General features: G+C 47.0%; 1 protein-coding gene across 3 annotated transcripts in view; it reads left to right on the plus strand.

Annotated features, from left to right (window-relative positions):
• RFT1 (RFT1 homolog) overlaps positions 1-18,643 on the plus strand; it is an 80,042-nt gene that overhangs the window by 1,072 nt on the left and 60,327 nt on the right. For 2 of the 3 annotated variants that reach the window (XR_007379320.1, XR_007379319.1), the window contains exons 4-14: positions 156-345; positions 920-1,021; positions 1,633-1,767; positions 2,499-2,577; positions 2,843-2,893; positions 4,175-4,305; positions 4,955-5,099; positions 6,001-6,106; positions 7,037-7,286; positions 8,224-9,164; positions 13,400-13,872. Coding sequence is in view for 1 of the 3 variants with exons in the window: in XM_048957571.1 (XP_048813528.1) it covers positions 156-345; positions 920-1,021; positions 1,633-1,767; positions 2,499-2,577; positions 2,843-2,893; positions 4,175-4,305; positions 4,955-5,099; positions 6,001-6,106; positions 7,037-7,286; positions 8,224-8,388 (1,354 nt within the window). In the remaining 2 variants the exon portion in view is untranslated. Of the gene's footprint in view, positions 1-155; positions 346-919; positions 1,022-1,632; positions 1,768-2,498; positions 2,578-2,842; positions 2,894-4,174; positions 4,306-4,954; positions 5,100-6,000; positions 6,107-7,036; positions 7,287-8,223; positions 9,369-13,399; positions 13,873-18,643 lie in introns of those variants that run through there. The other variant, XM_048957571.1, reaches the window with a different exon arrangement.

The raw sequence follows: 18,643 nt of genomic DNA on the forward strand, positions 1-18,643 counted from the left end.
GTTTTACGCCCAAGGTTGCAGTTGCAATAGAAATGAATTCATCAGATCGCTTCAAAACTAAGGAAAGTAGACCAGCACGTGAAACTGTAATCAGATTTTCTCCCATTCTTTTTTCTGCCTGAGAAAACCTGACTGTTGTTACGTTGACTTTTTAGAGTCCCTCTTGGTGTTTTTTGGTCTGTTTCCTTGGGCTTCGTCTGGCTGCACTTCCTTGAAGTTCCTGATCCATCAGCAGTTCCTCATTACGGGGCCGCTGTTGTGGCGTTTGGCCTTTCTGCGGTTGTTGAGCTTCTAGGAGAACCGTTCTGGGTTTTAGCCCAGGCTCACTTGTTTGTAAGACTTAAGGTTGGTAAGGAAGCTACGTGCATGGGGCGGTGTGTGTGTGTGTGTGTGTTAGAGGGAGAGGGAGAGAGAGAAATCTTTTCCTGCTGAAAACAGTGATGTAAAGAACGGATTCCTGAACGGGCTCTGTATGTGTTCAGGAGTGTTTTAAAAAGTAAATAAAGTTACGGGCTGCTTAATGCTGCATGACTTAGTTGTAGCAGATATGTTACAACGCTCAGTTTGCTCGTGCTCAAGAAAGGAAATTAATTTATTTAGAAGTGATCGCCTTGTGGTCATTAAATACGTAATCATGAGTGTTAATCAGAGGGAGGCACAGATGGCTTCCCCAGTTGTGCTTTCCACTGCCAGGTGATGGTGAAGGGCAACAGCTGGGATCACGGCTGTGTGAAGCCAGATGTACTGCCGTGCGGGGGCTGGGGCAGTGCCACGGGGGAATTGTGCACCATGAGATGCAAGGATGTGCAGAGAGACTGCAGTCTGAGTTGGGCTGTGCGTGTGAAACTGAAGCGCTTTGTGTTCCTGTAGGTGCTTAAGCTGGCAAAAAGGAACGTTCTCTGTTCTCTCTTTCTTGAAGGTAATTGCTGAAAGCCTTTCCGTAGTGTCAAAATGCTTTCTGACAGTTGTTCTAGTCATCCTTTATCCACAGTGGGGCCTCTACATTTTTTCCTTGGCTCAGGTAAGCCTCCTGTCTTCTTTCTCAACATCAGTTCTTGCTCTGAAGAGTCACTTGCTGCTGCCTTTGATGTGTAGCCTGCTGAAGAGCACTGAGGAGGTGAGGGAAGGTTCCTTTGAGGGTAGGATTTAAACGTTGAGAGCTGTGGTGATAGCTGTTACTGACTTGATGTTTTGACCCCGGTCAGTTTAATGGAGGTGCAGGAGAGCACCTTTGCAGCATGCAGAAAGGCAGGTTTTGCAAACGAGGCTGTGATGCTGTATGTGCTTTGACTGCTTTGGAAGCGTGTCAGCTGTGTTTTGACCAAATAGTTGTTTTTAAATTGGACTCAACAGGCTCTTTCTAAAAATACTGAATGGGAGGTGAGGAAGGTTGGCACAGGACTGTGATGCTGATCTGCTGGTTAGAGAAATTCAAATCAACAGCATTCTGTGTGGGTGGAGGGGAGTTACAGTAATGCCTTCAGCCTGATTGAAATTTGACAGGAGTGAGAACTTCTTACTTGCCTTCAGTTCCCACTGACTTGGGGAAGCTAGCATGTGACTCTACGATTGTAAGTTGGTTTTGTTCTACTATTTATTGGTTTTTAATTCTTTCCTTCCCCGTCTTTTCAGCTTTTATACACCAGTGTTCTGGTAATGTGCTACGTGGTTTATTTTGCCAAGTTCTTGGGATCTCCTGAAGCAGCAAAGAAGTCCTTTCCAATCCCAACAATGAAAGCTCTGTTACCGAACTTGATGGAAGCTCAGGTGGGTCGCACAGTTTGTTCTCAAGTCTTTGAGGAGAGAACTTTTGCAAACTGTGTGGAGGCGCTGGAGTGAAGTGAGAGATTCTGAGGTTATGAAGTACAGCTGGTCAGGAAGGACGGTTGCATGAAATTCCGTTTACAGTTGGTGCGTTCAAATCCTTGTCAGAAGACCACGAGGAACCTGGAGCTCTCTGTTTCTGGGCCTCGTTGGCTGTCTTGTAGCTTTGCGCAACCCGTTAATTGGAGCTGGAACATTTGCAGTGTTCAAGGGAGTGAGCAGGTACCAGGCGAAGGCAGGAGAGAATCCAGGGCCATCTTACAGTGCTGGTACTTCAGCTTTTCCTCCAGCAAGACGTGGTGGTGCACAGCGTCCTACAGATACTCAGATCTCTCATGTCCTCTGGAAAGGAGATGGGGCGAGGAAGGAACTGAAAAAGGCACAGTGAGGAAGAAGGCATTGTGAGGGTGAGATTGAGGGATGGAGAACAGAAAGGCAGTTCTGGCTTGTGAGACTTGCAGGAAGGCTTTGAAGAGCACTGAAAGATGAATTTTACCGTGAGGGTTCTGAGTGTTCCATCGGTGCGCTAGGTAACTTTTCCCCATCTCGTCCTGTCGAGTGCTGTGTGCTGTAGGAAGCTGTTGCAGTTCCTCGGTCTGTCTGCAGCGATGGTGATTGTGCGCAAGGGAGGAAGTCATCCAGGTGGGAGTGACGTTGTTTGTTGGGTGTTGCAGCCTTTCCTTAACTGGAAGGAAGCGCGGCTGACTTGGAGCTTCTTCAAGCAATCCTTCCTGAAGCAGATTTTGACAGAGGGTGAGGCTGGATGTGTGGGGGCGCTGGGGAAAGGCAAGTGAATGCTGGGCACCAGGTGAACACGGAGCCTGGGAAGGCTGGGGGGGGCGGCGTTCAAGAGCGGCACCAGTGGGTGCTGCCGAGCCAGAGGCAGTGATTGAAGGCGTATGGAGCATCAGCACTGTCCTGTGAGACGTGTCTCTTGAATGCTGCCTGTGAGCAGTGCCTGAGCACACCTGGGGGAGGTGTAGGGGCTTGTCCTGACTTCTGTATTCTGAACTTGCAGGTGAGCGATACGTGATGACTTTTCTGAACGTGATCGATTTTGGCGATCAGGGTGAGTGTGGTGATGCTGTGGGACAGCGGCAGAATTTTCTACTTGGTGTCTGCTTCTGAAAATACTGGAAACCACTTGAAAATAACATGACATTGTGGGAGGATTCAGTGGCATTGGGACTCTGAGGTGCATTTCAGAGAATGTTGGACAAACGGATATGAAAAAAAACCAAAGCCCACACCAACAAACCAACAACCAAAACCAAAGCAGCTTATTTGAGGGTCGTGCATGTAAAGAATGTTTTGCTTTGGATCGGAACTGTGCAGTTCTGTCTGTTTTGCTGTGCATCTTGTTTCCGTTTTAAAAAACGAAGAGGAAGGAATCCGATGCGCTGCAGTTCCTTCTCTTCCTTTGGTCCCGTTTTCTTCCTGTGGAGCCTGTGCTGGCTGTTCCAGCAGGAGCACTGCTGTTTGTAGCATTACATCTCCCACTGATCGTGTTCCATGAGAGCGCTGTGTCGTTACGAAGTGATGCACGGCAGCAGCAGTTCAGGGGGCAGCACCACAGGTCTCGCCTGGGCAGGAGAACAGGCCGTAATTGCTGGCCCGCTGTTGGAAGTTTCTTGGCTGTTTTGAATTCCCGTTCCCTGCTGGCAGTGGAACGTTCTCCCATAAGCACAGGCTTTATGCTCTCGCTGCCGGAAGGTTCATCCACTGCTGGCTCTCCCAGGGAACAAATAAGCTGCCTCCTACTGAACGGTCTGTATAAAATGGACGAGTGCAGAAATGCTTGTGCTCTGCAAACGTTACGAGAGTTTGAATGGGGATGGTGTGAAATCAGTCAGAACCGCACCGTGTCGTTTCTCTGTGAAGTTGCACAGCATTTGTCCATGTGCTGAACCCCTCGTGATTTGCTGTCTGTGTTCTGGTAATACAGCCAGATGTCTTAGCAGACTGGGAGCAATGCTTGGTGTCTTCCTGAGTCTGGAAGTACTGGTAAAACGTTACCTGGGGTTCCTTGTTCATTTCAATGGGAGCAAAAAGCAAGAAACCAACAGCGCCTCAAGCTAACAATGCCCATCTTTGTCTTCCTCCCTGTCAGTGAAAGCTTTGCTCTCCTGTTGCCATTCAGAGACCAGATTCTCTTTCATCTGGCTCTGTTCTCTTTCCTGCTGTAAGCACTGAAGGGGCTGTCTGGGGGTGTTTGGGGCTGTCGCTGGATGAAGTTCCGCTGGTTTTCTCTTTGTTTGTCAGAAATGTGGGATAGGAATTTGTGCTGCTGTTAGTCCTGGAATTGTGGCAGAAAAAAGTGACAGCTTGTTGGTGTCTTTTGTTTGTACAGGTGTGTATGATACCGTGAACAATCTGGGTTCTCTGGTGGCCAGGTTCATCTTTTTGCCTATTGAAGAGAGCTTTTATGTCTTTTTCGCTCAAGTGTTGGAAAGAGGAAAGAACGTAAAGGATCAGAAGCAGGTATGCTTGTCACTCTTGGTTCCACATGCAATGCTTGCCTTCTGTTGGAGCTGAATTGTATCAGGAATGTGACTGGCGTGCATCGAGACTGTTGAAATGGAAAGCAATTTGAAGTGGAGAGCGTGCCAAAGGGGTCTGGAGCAAAAAGCAAGCAGGTGAAAAGCTAGCAAAGAAGGAGTTAGGAGCGCAGTAGCATAACACTGTGTTGTCTGGGAGCTGCAGTTGCTCCTTGTGCTGTGGCAAAACTCGTAGTCCAAGGTGGCAGTGAAAATGTGACCCTTTGGGTGCTTCAGGCTGTGGCCTTGGGCAAATGCTGCGCTTTCCTTTGCTGTTTGCTGGCTGTTAGCAGGTGCAGCTGCTGTTTTCCCCTTTCCTTAAAGCCTGCAACAGAGCTGTTAATGGCTGATCTTAGTTTAGAGTTCTGCGTGTCACATGGGAGAGAAGAAGAATACATGAGCACAGTTGGAAGCTAGGACCAGGTGTGGAGGTGTTTCAGGAGCAAAGAATAGTTTTGATGCTGCCTTGCTTGGTGCCAGTGGAGGTTTTCCCCGTGGAATAGTTTTTTCTTGGTGAGAACAGCAGCAGTGCTGATTCTGGTTGGTGTAATTGACTGCTGGCTTTTGTGGTTGTGTTTTTGTTTTCTGCCCAGGATGACATTGCTCTGGCTGCAGACGTGTTGGAGTTGCTGTTGAAGCTGGTGCTTCTGATCGGCCTTACCATTGCTGTTTTTGGCTATGCCTTTTCTCAGCTGGCTCTGGATATTTATGGAGGTTCAATGCTCAGCTCTGGAACAGGTAAAAAGTTTGAGCTGCAGTTTTTGCTTCTCAGCTCTGTGCTGAGTTCTTGGCTCGGTCAGCTTTCTGCCTGAGAAGAATCAGCTCAGCTTAAAAGAAGCTTTCAGCCCCGAGTCCCAGTGTGTGTTTGGAACTGCATTCTGCTGTGCTGTCACCTGGCCTTATTCTGGCAGAATAGTTGAAGTCCTTTGTCCTCCTGTAGATGCTTACACTTAAACTATTGCAGCTGTGGCAGCGCTGCAGCTCCCAAGGTTGCCCGTAGGGATGATTGCAGAGGCTGGAATGTTGCTTGGCAGTAGTGTTAACCATATTAGGAGGTTTACAAGGAAGCAGGGATCAAGAGATTGGCTTCTCATGAACTTTGAAGTTACCCGTATCTGTGACCTGTAAAATGTAAATATCTGGTTTTAATCCAGCTATCTAATCTAGCTATGTAACCTAGTCTGTCTAATCCTTAATCTGGTGTTGAATATGTCGAGCAGCTCTGTTGTTTTTTTCATCTTCCTTTTGTATTCCAAACGTGCATTTGATTGCTCTGAGCACAATGCAGTGTCTGCTGGATCCTTTCTCACAGATCTCTGTGCAGTGAAAGAATTGGTTTGCAGTAGGTAGAGAATCCCATTTAGTGCAGTCATCACTTTGGTGGTGGAGGTCTTCTCTTTGACGTTAACAGCTGCTGCTCTCTTGTATTTTGGTTTTGGTTTTGCTTGGCCTTGTGTTTTCTGTTTGTGTTCTTGTCCAGATGTGTTGCCCAGAAGCTCCTCAGAGGCACGTAGAAGCTGCCAGTATCAGCAGTGATGATGTTACAGCTTCTGTCGTCGAGTATAAACCCAGTGTGGTTTTGTAAAAGAAATAACGATCTCTTTACCCTTGTGATGTTGTTGTCTTTGTTTTGTTTTAGGTCCAGACCTTCTGCGGTGCTACTCTTTGTATGTCCTATTTCTTGCTGTCAATGGAGTAACAGAATGTTTCACGTTTGCTCTGATGTGCAAAGAGGAGGTGGACAGGTGAGGAGTATCCCCTGTGCCTTCCTGTAACCATCTGTATGTGATGTGCATGGAGTTAAGCTGTGGATGGGGAGCAAATGTTCTGCTTGGATATTTGCTTGGAAATGCTTTTCAGTTCCTGAGGCGCCAGTTTCTTTGGGCAGTCATTTTAAGGACTGTGTTCCTGCCCCTTGAAGCCCAGACTGCCAATTGAGCTGCTGGAGTACAGACCTCAGCGTAGAAGCTTTAGTAACTGTTCAACCCTTTGGGTAAAGAAAAGTGAATTGAGAAGGCTCTTGGCTTTTGGTGGACAGCAAACAGGGGAAGGGATTTAGATGTGGAGTCTTATTTAGTGTACGTGTACTTGAATTGACCTTCAGTGTGTAAGGTGGACTGTTACTGAAAGTTCACTAATATCTGCAGCTGTTAGAGCTTTTAGATGCAGTTTCTATAGAGCACGTTTGGGATGAAGTGAGTCAGGCATGTGAGCTCAGTGCTGTGTCTGCCTTGAGGAGAGCGTTGCACTGCATGGCTTCCTGAGATCTCTCCCAGCCTGGATGTTTTGTCAGCTCTCTGTTCTGGTGTGTTGGCACTGCAGCCTGATGGCTGCCATTGGACTTGTTTCTCTTCTGCAGCAGTTGTCCATTATAAGGCCATTCCAAATTATTTTGGCTTTGTTTTGTTTTGTTAGGTCATCAATTAAATGACATCTGCTTTTGACAGAAAGAAAGAAATTCTTTTTATTTTGTTCAGTGTAGTTTTTAACCTTGTGGTGATTTCTTTTCTTCATAGCTCTGATCTCAACCTTGCCATCTGTCGTAGATGAGAGGAGTTGTCATTCCTGCATTTTGGCAAGCTAATGGAATTTTTTTCTTTTGAAAATGCGTTTAGTAATGAAGCAGTGCAACTGTATGTGTTATATATGTTGTTTCTGTTGTTTCTTCTTCCTAGATACAACTTTGTTATGCTGGCCTTGTCCTTCGTGTTCCTGTGCAGCTCTTACTTCTTGACCCGCTGGCGTGGAAGCGTTGGCTTTATCCTTGCCAACTGCTTTAATATGGGTATTCGCATTGCTCACAGCATCCATTATATCTATGGTTACTTCAAGGAAAGCTCCTACAGGCCTTTGACAGGCTTGCTTCCCTCACCATTCTTAATACTGGCTTATGTCATAAGCGGAGGAATTACTGTTTACTCAGAGGTAAGTATCTGCCTCAGGATTTTCCTTTCACTGCGAGGTTTGTCAGCTGGCTTTGTCACCAGAAGGAAAGAAATGCTGTTAACAGAGGAGGCTTATAACCACAGCCTGGCAGATTTCCATTCAGGCCTGCGAGGCTGCGCATAGGTCTGTTTAGAATTCAACACAGACATGTAATTATATTCATCTCCAGACGTGTGCCTGCCTGCTACGCCTTCTCCAGGTGGCAGGGAACCATGTAGCTAATGAGTAGAACAGTTCTGCTGCCTGCCCATACATCCACGTTCTTAGTGTTTGATAACTGATGGTGACAGTGCAAAGAAAGGTCATGAAAATTTCTGTTTAAAGAAACAAAAACAGCAACAACAAGCAAAACAAGCACCGAAACAGAAATGTCTCCAAATGCCTTTACTGCTTGCATTGAGGTTGCAGAGTGGTAATTGCACAGACCAGTTACTGCAGAGGTGGTGGTGTTAGGGAGTACAAGAGTGTGACAGGTGGACATTCCGTGATGCCTTAGAAAGGAGAGCTTTATGTTTGGCATGGGAGGTTTGCAGTGGCCTTTTTTCTGAAAGGCAGCTGAGTAGGTTGGGGCAGAATGGCAGACCTGTTGGACAGCATCAGCAGAGTTTTCCTGATAACCGTTTGCCATGGCAAATAACTTCCACATCTAGCAGGTATGTGCAGAATGCTCATTTTCTGCCACTTGACTTTCTGTTGTTTGTTGTTTTGTTTTTTAAAGCAAGTGCTGTGACTAGGAAGGATGGTTTGTGGTAGGATGGGTGCATGTGACAGATGTTTCTTGCACCCACTGCCCGTGCTCCCTGTGATGTCGTGGTGGGATGGTCTCAAGAGGCACTGGAGCTCATGCTGTAGTGTAACAGCTGGCCTACCTTGTGCTGAGTGGTTTTCCTTCAATTGCTTGTTTCCTTTGTTTCAGGCACTGTTCTGCTGCGACAAGGGCTGGACGGCAAGGCTGATTCACATCGGCATTGGGGCGCTGTGCTTTGCAGCTACCACCATCACCATGTTCTGCACGGAGACCAAGCTGGTCCGCTTTGTCAGAAGCCAGTTTCTCTCCCAGTATATGAAGAAAGGAACATGAAATGCTCGTGGGCAGAATGGTTCTTGTACATGGTTGCAGTTGCAGAGGGTTGTATTTTTTGCACAGGTCTGCATGGAGAAAGGTTTCCACGTGAATTTGTTGGAAGTATTGGTAGTGACAGTATAAATGGTTGCTGACTAAGCTAGTCCACACAGATGAAGAGAGCCGAGTAATTTTCTCTTCCTGCATCATTCTATTTGAGCTTTTCTTCCAACGGCCTCTTTGGTGATGAAGGTCTGTAATGCACCTGATGTAATGCCTGATGTAAACCGATGCCAGAGTTACTGTGGGGAGCTCCCTTCTTACCGGTAGGGAGTCCACATGTGAAGGCGTTGTACGGCTTAACTAAGGTGTAACTAAGAATGCCCTTATTGAGCATGGTGGGCTGTTGAAACTGTTAGAGAAGAAATATTTTGACATTGAAAAGCGAAACCCCGAACCAAAACCTGAAGCAAGGGACCAATCACAACGTAACAGCTACCAGAAGAGAACTTAATGCAGTGCAGGAAAACTGCGTGATGAGTGGCCTGAAGTGTAAAGCACTGAGCAGACAGTTCTGACACTTGCAGGGAAGCTACTGGAATACATTGCACGTGTCCAAGCCCAAGGTGGCTGTGTCAGTTTACTTCCTTCTGCATCATTCCTGTAATGAGAGCGTTGACCAGCCTGTCAAAAATACTCTGAAGCTTTTATTTGAACAGAAATGCAGTGGGTTTTTGAGCAATGCCTAACAACAGCTGTGACCTACAGTCACATCAAAGCTGAAGTTCCAGAAGGTAGTTAAACATGATTGACTTCACTCCTTTTCTGTTCCTATCTGAGATGATCAGTGCGATTATGAGCAGATTTCTCTCCATGGAATGCCTTGCTTTTCTGCAAAGTGGAATGTTCTATGTATGTTGAGTAAGATTTCTTTCTGGGTTTGTTTGTGTGGGATCTCTTGCTTTTGGATAAAACAATGCTGCCTTTTGTTACAAAGAGATTTGTCACCTGGCTGGCTCCTTTTTGTGTTTGGTGTTAACCTTTGTGTTGATGTTTATTTTTATGTATTGAAGATGCCAATGTTCAGAAGCTATGAAGTAAGAGCGTAGGTTGCAGAATTTTGTTTCCTGAGGGTCCGAGATGTTCTTGCTGGCCTAAGATCTGACTGTGGCAGTTACAGAGCACACGAGCAGCCCGCTGGAATGACCAGCGTTCCCTTCACACCGTTTGAACGGAGCAGGAAATGCCAAGGATGCTGAGATGCGAACAGCAGCAAGACTGCAGTGCGGTTACGCAGCAAACTGCACAGGTCCTCAGGCAGCTCCCGAAAAATCTTCACTTCCAGTGGCATTGTGGAGTTGGTGGCCATAAACAGAGCTCACGGGGCAGAATGCTGTCTGGTATCGCTGCGGTACTGTTAGAGATGTTTGGAACTGCTAGCAATGTTTTCGTAACGCCTGCGGTTGTCACATTTCCCATCAGTTTGGGATCTCACCAGGTAGATTTAAATGAGAATTTGATGCTTGACGAGTTGTCTGAGAAAAGCCCAAGTGTAACTGTAGCAGGAAAAGGAAGGTGTGCTTTTCAGGTGTTTCCATTGCCTGGCGGGAAGGTGGTAGGGAGAGAGGTGCTGCCTCTTCTGAAGTTGTTCTGAAATTTGCCTCAATAACCTGTCTTGGTTGCTTTTACCTGATGAGGTGTTGTGGTAGATGCTGTTTGAACAGCTGCGAGTAAACCTGGTGTTTAATGAAGTGTGATGGTCAAACTGTGCTGGGATTGGCAGTATTAGGGAGTGTGTTTATCTTGTTTGCTTTCTAGTACTGTAAGTATTTAGCCCATAAAGAAGTGGGGGGGTGTGCACGTTTTCTGAGAGGAGGAGCAGGTGGGGGCTTTAACTCCTCGTTTAATGGCATGAAAGCTAATAAGACGTAAGCTTGAAAGCTTACTGTGGTTTAGCACTCGTAGAGGGTGCTGACTTGCTAACTTGCATGAAGGCCTTTGGTCCCCAGGAGATACCTTGAGCCTGCCCTGGTTTGCTGTCTTCTGGGGAGTGCCTAAATCTGAACTCTGAACCCTGTGTCTGGTTTCAAATTGGTGTCTGGGCGTCGTGCTTCCGTGTGACTTAGTTGCTCTCCTTGTAAAGATCAGAGCAGAGAGAAGGGATCTGAGACTTTGTGAGGCACAGCATTGCATCAGCAGATGTGCTGAGGGGCAGTGGCTTTGTTGGGCACAAAATAGGTGACTCGTTTGCGTTCTGATAGTGCTATGAAGAGCAGTTTCCATTTTAAGCTTATACTGAAAATAGTTTGAAGCTCCCCACCTCTGATGTACAGCTGGGCCATGGAAGCTAAGTGCAGGACACCCTCCAAAGCTCTGCCAGCTGGGGGAATCTAAACAAAACAGTGATGGAAAGGGCTTATCCCTGCTGTGTTTTGATCACTTCCCTTACGAGATGCTTGTGCTCTGTTCTTTGTGGAAACACTTAAAGCTGTGTGCAGAAGGAAGGAAGAATAGGAGAGAGAAGGGGTCCTTAAAGGCAGGAAAGGTTTGGGTTGTTGTCACTTGCTAGTAAACAGGAACTGTGTTTTCTTCCTGATACAATTTAGGGACAGAGCTTCAATAAGGGAAGAACCTGTCGGAGCTTGGGAGCAGAGCTTGGGGTTTTACCAAAAACTTGCTGTGAGTGCAGGAGTATTTCGGTCTCTGACTCCCTTGTGGCTCCTCGTTGGATGTGGAAGGAGCGTGTGAGAGTGCATGTGTGCTGTTCCAAAGAGACTTGCTTGTGTGTTGGGAGCCAACCGAGGCCTTGCCATGTCCCACCAGTGAGAGAGCGCCTTGTGGCCACTGGTGAATATCTCCTGTGTGCACGCTTCTCTCTTGATGAGAAAGTCAGCCTAGCCAGTCTCGATGTAAAACTGTGGTGGGTTGGCAGAGTGCTGCACCGGGGTACAAGGAGGAATGTGTTGGTCAGGCAGCTGAAGGTTGTGTCACAGTGTGCTTGTAAGGCCTGACAAGGAGGAGTGAAGAGGGAGCAAATGCAGTTTACACAGGAGAACTGAGTTGTGGCTTCACTTCTGGAGCCTTGAGGTTGCAGTCAGTTGTGTCTTCCCAGTGGTAGTAGATGGGTTTTTGGGAGTATAGTTTGATAAGAGTAGTGCCTCAAAGAACACTTCTCTTACTAATGTAATGATTTTAGCAGTCTGGGGAAGGGGGGAGAAGGTGTGACTCAGGGAGAGGAAGCAGGGAAACGTGGCAGGGTATGGTTTGTGTGCAGGAAGCATGGTGCTCCTTTGTGTAAGGGGAGCTCTTTATCTTTGGGTATCTTCCGTCTCTGAATCTCTTTCTGTCACTGCACGTGAGAGCTGCCAGTGTGTCCTGCACAAGTGCTTCTCTAGGCAGCTAGCAGGACGTGCTTGGAAGCAGCCAGCTCTGCCCATGCAGTGCAGCAGCCATGTCCAAGCTGCAGGCTGCAGCCCACATCCCATGCTGCCACATCACGGCAGCAGCTGAGCCCCACGGAACAGCCCGGCCCCAGGGCGTGGGGAGCACGCAGGGCAGTGCTCACAAATAATATGGTGCTAAATGATGTATGGTGCTGTGCTTCGTTTGCTAGCAAACTGTCAGTCTTGAGAGATTACAGTTTGAAGAGACGTGTGCAGAAGCACTCAAGCAGTTTTCTTTACCTTTTGTCAGCATAACCAGTAGAACTACTGATGGTGCCCCGGTGATGGTTGGCTTATAAAAAAAGCCAGAAGTATATAGGGATGTATGAAATGAATAGAAGGTGATGCAGTTACTAAAGCGGGAGTGTATCTTAACGCACTGGGCAGTTGTCAATAGCATGAAATTCAACAGAGGAAATTCAGGGTTCTGCACCTGGAGCAGAGCCATTGGAGGGGAGTTGGACTAGATGACCTTTAAGGGTCCTTTCCAACTGAAACGATTCTGCGAGTAGGATAATTAAAGAGGATGTAACGTTTGTTAGGATAGATGCACAAAACCTGCCATGAACGGGGGCACCTACAAGTCGCACCGATGCTTCAGAGCCCCATCCAGCCTGACTGTTGACCTTGAATGTCTCCAAGGATGGAACATCCACCACATCTCTGGGCAGCCTGTGCCAGTGCCTCGCCTCCCTTAATGGAAACAGCTTTTTCCATACGTCCAGTTTACAAGAGATGATCTGTATGGGTCTGCGCCTGTGTCTGGCATTGCTTTGTTCCAGGTGCAGCAGCCAGCGTTTCCTTTGAGTCAGTTTGCAGTTGGTGAAAGTTGTTTGAGTGAGGTAACTCAAAGGATTGCAAACGGATGGAGAATGCAGGTGAAGTGCATAGGTTTTCAGGAGTGAAAGGCTGAGTTGTGACTGCAGAAAAGCAGAATTACGAGGTGGAAAGAAAAGCGCAGCAGAATGTTGGGGCAGCTGGTATTTGACAGGTAGTTAGGACTCCACTGGGACTGCTCGCCTGGCGGGGAGAAGAGGGAATATCTTGATCCTCTCCAGAGGAAGGCTTAAGGATGTAGTTCATCCAGAAGATATTCTAGTGTGGGAGCAGGGAGGCTTTGTGGCTGAAGATGCGTTGAGCAAGGCTGGCAAAGCATCTGTAGTCTGTTAGGAGAGCATTAGATCTAATGCTGGAGTTTGTATTGATAGTGAGGGTTGCTGTGAGCCAGGTGCAAGACCTTGCAGTTGGCTTTTTGTCAGCCTCTTGTGGTTCTCCTGGGCCCACTGCTTGGCCTGTCTGGGTCCCTCTGGATGGCATCCTGTCCCTTGGGCGTGTTGACTGCACAGCACAGCTTGGTGTCACTGCAAACTTGCTGAGGGTGCACTCAGTCTCACTGTTGATCTGATGGAAGAGAACTAGAATGATAGCCGAAAACAAACAAAGGTGAGAAGTTTGCAGTCTGAGTGCAGTGATTGCCTTACAAAGGTGGGAGGTTTGCTCAATGGTCAGCTTCCTCGATCAGAATAATACAGATAGTAACGCTCTATTTTTTCTTCAGTGGTAACATAAAGTTTCTTTGTTACTAGAAATGATAGGCGAGAGAGACTGCATGTCGGTCATGAAATATTAGATGGAGACATCCCTGTATGGCCAACAAGCTTCACGAAGGAAGAGTTAAATGAGCTTCACAGCCCTTAAGAGAAAACAAATAGAAATGTAAGTTGGAGCGATTCACGTCCACTTTGAGCAGGTCAGGACATCCAACTATTGTTAATGTTTGACACTGCAATTAATAAGGCATGGTTTAATGCCGGATTTCAGTTTTTGGTAAATCACTTGACCATCAACAAGAAAGAATGTTTCCAAATATCCAAACGTCAGTCAGTTTCTGTGCCATGTGCTGTCATTCCACGTTCTTGTCTTTGTGCAGGTTATGGCAGTGTGCGATGACTGCCAGAGAGGTATCACCCAGCTGAACACAAGCAGGCATGCCAAACGAGTAGGGATGTGTGAGAACATCACGCGCGAAGCAAATGTTTGTGTTGCTACAGAGCAAGCCGTAAGTGTTGGTGAAACCCAGTTTTTGCTGCTGTGTACACACAACTGTTTGCTAATGGACCTCTGTAAGCAGGGGTTCTGCTAAATGCCTTCTGGGAGTAGATTGCTCATCCGTCTTTGGAATAATTTCATAGAATCACTAAAGTCGGAAAAGACCTCCAAGATCATCCAGTCCAACTGTCCACCTGCCACCAATATTCCCACTAAACCACATGCCTTAGTACAACACCCAGATGTTTCTGCAACACCTCTGGGGATGGTGACTCCACCACCTCCCTGGGCAGCCTGTTCCAGAGCCTGACGGCTCTTCCAGATGAGAAATTCTTGCTAATATCCAACCTGAATCTCCCCGATGCAGCGTGAGGCTGTTCCTTTTCATCCTATCTCTAGTCACATGGGAGAAGAGGCAGACGCCCAGCTTACCACAGCCTCCTTTCAGGGAGTTGTAGAGAGCAATGAGGTCTCTGCTGAGCCTTCTCTTCTCCAGACTGGCAATCCCAGTTCCCTCAGCTGCTCCTCTTAACACCTGTGCTCCAGACCCCTCACTGGCTTCGTTGCCTTTGTCTCCAGAGCCTCGATGTCTTTCTTGTGGTGAGGTTCCCAAAGCTGAATGCAGAGCTTGGCGCAGCCTCACCAGAGCTGTGTACAGGGGGACGATCACCTCTTGCTCCTGCTGGGAGTCTGCAGAAGTGTGTGCTGTAGTGTTTCTGTTGTTAGTTCTGTGGTGGGATGCACAGCGCCTTTGTGACTAGGACAGCGTGTACAAAGTGAAAAGGGATTGTGGTAATGTTTAACAAAAGGCATCATGCTGTGTTTCTCTTGGACCCCATTTTCAGTCCTGCGTCCAGGCCTGGGGCCCCCAGCACAAGAAGGATGCAGAGCTGTTGGAGTGGGTACAGAGGAGGCCACAAAGATGCTCAGAGAGCTGGAGCACCAGTTCTACGAAGACGGGCTGAGAGAGAGGTTGTTCAGCCTGGAGAAGAGAAGGCACCGGGGATGCCTTGTGTGGTCTTGCAGTGCTTAAAGGGAGCTTATGAGCTGTAGTGGGGGGCTGTGTGGACCGTGGGACCCCAAACAGGTGATCCTTCCAGCCAAAGTGTTGTATCATTATTTGAGCAAAGTCCATGTGTATAGCAGTTAGGAACAAGGTACAGGTCTGTTCCATTGCACTCTGCTGCCTGATTCTGAGCTTAAACGAGTCTCTGTTCAAGATGGGAAGATCTTGAGGCAAATCTGCACACAGCAAATCAAAAGCAAGAAGTAGTTGATGTAAAAATATTTCCCTAACATTGACATCAGTTTGAGTTTGTGAGTTTTACGCATTTGTTGCTGAAGTGGATTCTGAAAAAGACCTGTTCAAAGCCAGGATGTGTTGGGCAAATGCGCTCTTCCAAAAGCAAATGGATTCTGTCACCTGAGTAGAGTTATGCCACCTACAGCTAGTTTCCTGGGAACCTGAAGAAGTTGTGAAGGGTTCTGAGTGGTTGTGTGGGCTTCTTTTGCCCTCCCGCAGCTGTGAATTAGGTGGAGTAATACTGCAGCTGAAATGTATGTGGTTTTGTCTCTCGAAAATTCACTGCTGGCACGGAATTCAGCCTGCGAAAGTAAAGAGGTTGTGACACAACATCTGAGTTATGGAGAGCACTGCTATTACCGCCAGAAATACTGTGACTGCTGGAATGGAAAAATAGAGCAAAGCTGCTGTAAAGGTGCCTTTTTGACCATCGTTGAGTGGATTACAGGAGCTGGATTTCCCCTAGAATTAGACTTGGAAGGTAAATGTGAGCAAAATGCTGCTCAGACATCAGGTGGGGCTGGCTTTGTTTGTCTGTGATAGTTTCTATTTCCTGATGGCGTTTTCACCTCTGCTAGTGATTTTACAGGCAGGATTCTGTAGTACAGTGACTGATGTTTCTTAAACTCCGACAGTTATTGGCATTGCCCTTAGATTGAGTTAATTCAGGCTACCTGAGGCAAGAAGGGATGCTGTACTGTACTTTAATTCCCTCCCTTGTATTGATTATCAGAACTGATATGATTCCTTTACTGTGCTTCCTGGAGCTGGTTAGTAATTTGTGTTTTGCTATTCCAGCACTAGTTGTGATAAGAGAAACTTAGCTTCGTCCTTGGGCAATTTGTGTGGCAGAGACAAGGGAGCCTGGGATTTTGAGATTTTGGGCAATAGCAATAGAACTTCTGCTCTCCTGTGCTGTTGTTAGCAACTGCCTTTTACAAGGCATTCAAATAATGAGGAAAAATGTTTCTTGGAACTGTATATTTAAAGCATTGATGCCATTGGACACTGCCTTCCTGTTTGGAACCCGGGCAACTTTTCTTGTCCTCTTCTCAAGCGGCAGGAAAACGATTCCATCCTCAGATAAAGCTGTGACCCCACAAAACAAGAAGTGCTTTTTGCACCAACATGGAGATGACCCAGAGCTTTGCTTGCAGCCCTGAGCAGGTGAGCAACAAGGAAAGCAGGTGCCAATTAGATGCCAGGTGTTTTAGTGAGAGGCATGCTAGTCACTGGTCCACGGCTAGTGAGTGATTGCATTGTTCCTGTTGCTCTCACTGTGATGTGGTGCAAAGTGGCGATTCTGGGAATTCTTTTTGCACTGCTCCCTATGAATGAGATTGACGTCAGCCCACCTGTGGGCTGCCAGGCCCGTGTAGGTATTGACAGCTGGTCTTTGGTTTTGATTTTTTTTCCCTTCTCTTCCACTCTCTGGTTCTTCTAGTGATGACATTGCTTTTTGTAGCCATTCCAGCTGTGGGAAACGTTTTAGATTGTTCTGCTAGCATAAATCAGTCGATCAGGAAACTCTCAGACTCAAGCTGGAGTGTTAGAAAGCAGGCTTTTTGTAACATCAGTGCTGGGTGCACCGGGGTTACCTTCCCCCCATGCCCAGCTCACACGAAAGGTCTTCACTTTATCTGCATTACTTGTGTTACGTATGCAGGAGTTTCCCAGAGGTATGTTATGTATTCACTGGCTGATTCCAAGCAAGACCTCCTGCTTCCTTGGAACACAGACTCAGCAGAACTTCCTGATCTCCTTGGTTCAGGGACGCAGCTCTTTCCATTGCCTCAACCAGTTGCAGGACTATCCGTCAGCAAGCACTAGTGAGTTTAACAATATTCGGCAGCACTGACGTGAGCAGCAGTGCGTGCCTTCAGGCCATCGGATGGTTGTCCTCTGGGATGGCCCTGGCTGTGTGTGCACCTGCTATGTTGCTTGTTAGGCTCATTAGTGATCCCTCAGTTGCGAGGCATCCTCTTATCCTTCTGTCTCTTGCACTTGCCACGGCAAGTGTGCCACAGTGCTGAGACGGCTCTCAGACACCCAGGCCATCCCTGGCACTGCATCCGGTTGCCTGGAGCAATAGGCTGCTGCCCTTTGCTTCTGACAAAAGCAGTATTGAGCAAACATTTGCAAGTTTGTTTATTGGCACTGTCAGTTTCAGACAGTCTGCGAGAGTGCTGATTCCCTGCAAATGACATGGTCTGGGGTGAAGATTGGAAGCTTCAGACTGTGACCAAAATTAGAGCAGGTAAAAAATATCCAGCAGAAGAAACTTGTGAAGGATAGCTTCCTTTGAAAAATGAGTACATTCTCTTGCTGTGTGTGGCACACAGGGCTTAGTAACACGTAAGCACTGAGAAACACACACATATACGCACACTGTACACCACCACCACCACCACCCAACAAACAGCACCAAAAGATATGCCAGCAACCCCTGGTGCTGTCAGTGGTGCCTTTGTCCTTCTGTCTTGCACCAAGGTACTCAGTAGTTATGCCGTGTTTTAGAGCTGCCCCCTCTTAGGTTTGCTTGCAGCCAGTGAAACAAAACACTTTTTAGGTCTCTTCTTGTTCAGTTTTGCAGTTGTGACATTACCTCACCAAACCCAGACAAGTTGTGGTAGAAAAGAAATGTACAGCGTGAGTTCACTTTTTCAGCACTGCAGTGCCACCTGTTAGTCAGAGTTCATTTATTTCATTAGTTTACTTTGTAAAGCAGTGACATAACTGTTACCACAATAGGACTGGAACTGTGTATAACGTTTGCTAAAATAATGTGACAGTTTATTTTAAATGATCTCTGTGCACCCATCTCTTCTGTGTAATAGAATCATTCAAATGTCTCTGAACGTTTTACGTGCCGTGCTGCAGTGAGCTAGATGAATCAAAGCTTAATTGCTTCTGAGGCATCCGGGCAGCTTTCTGGGATCTGTTGAGCACCACTGTGTCACAATAAAGTCATAATAATTGATGTAGCATTAAATTGTGCCTTTGCTCTGCACTTACGATTGCAGTTTTATTAGCCGAGCAGGCAAGGTGGGGAAATTGAAGGAAAAGAGAAACGAAAGTCAGTTGAACACCAGCTTGTGACCATTAACTTTGGTTTGATTCTGTGCATATGTGGTTTATCATCCCAACGCTTTCTGTATGTTTTGAATAGCCTGCCCTTGTTGTGCACAGTTTCCCTTTCCCTGTGCTTGACATACGCAGAGTGGGAAAGAACATGAGGTTCAATCCTCAATTTGTCAATCTGAAAACTTTCATTTGGAATTTGGTTTGATGGCTTGGCCGTTCAGTGTGAAAAGTATCGCTCCCAGGTACGCACTCAGTTTCTCTCAAGCTTCTTTCTTTCCAAAGCAGTGACCCGTGGGTCATATATCTTGGAGAAGTTGGGTATGGATACCAGTACTGCCTCTCTTCCCTAGCAGCTTCCTCCTAGCTTTCTAATAGAGATATATTTAATTAACCA

Source organism: Lagopus muta, chromosome 11 (assembly GCF_023343835.1).
Source record: "Lagopus muta isolate bLagMut1 chromosome 11, bLagMut1 primary, whole genome shotgun sequence".
NCBI classification, from domain to species: Eukaryota; Metazoa; Chordata; class Aves; order Galliformes; family Phasianidae; genus Lagopus; species Lagopus muta.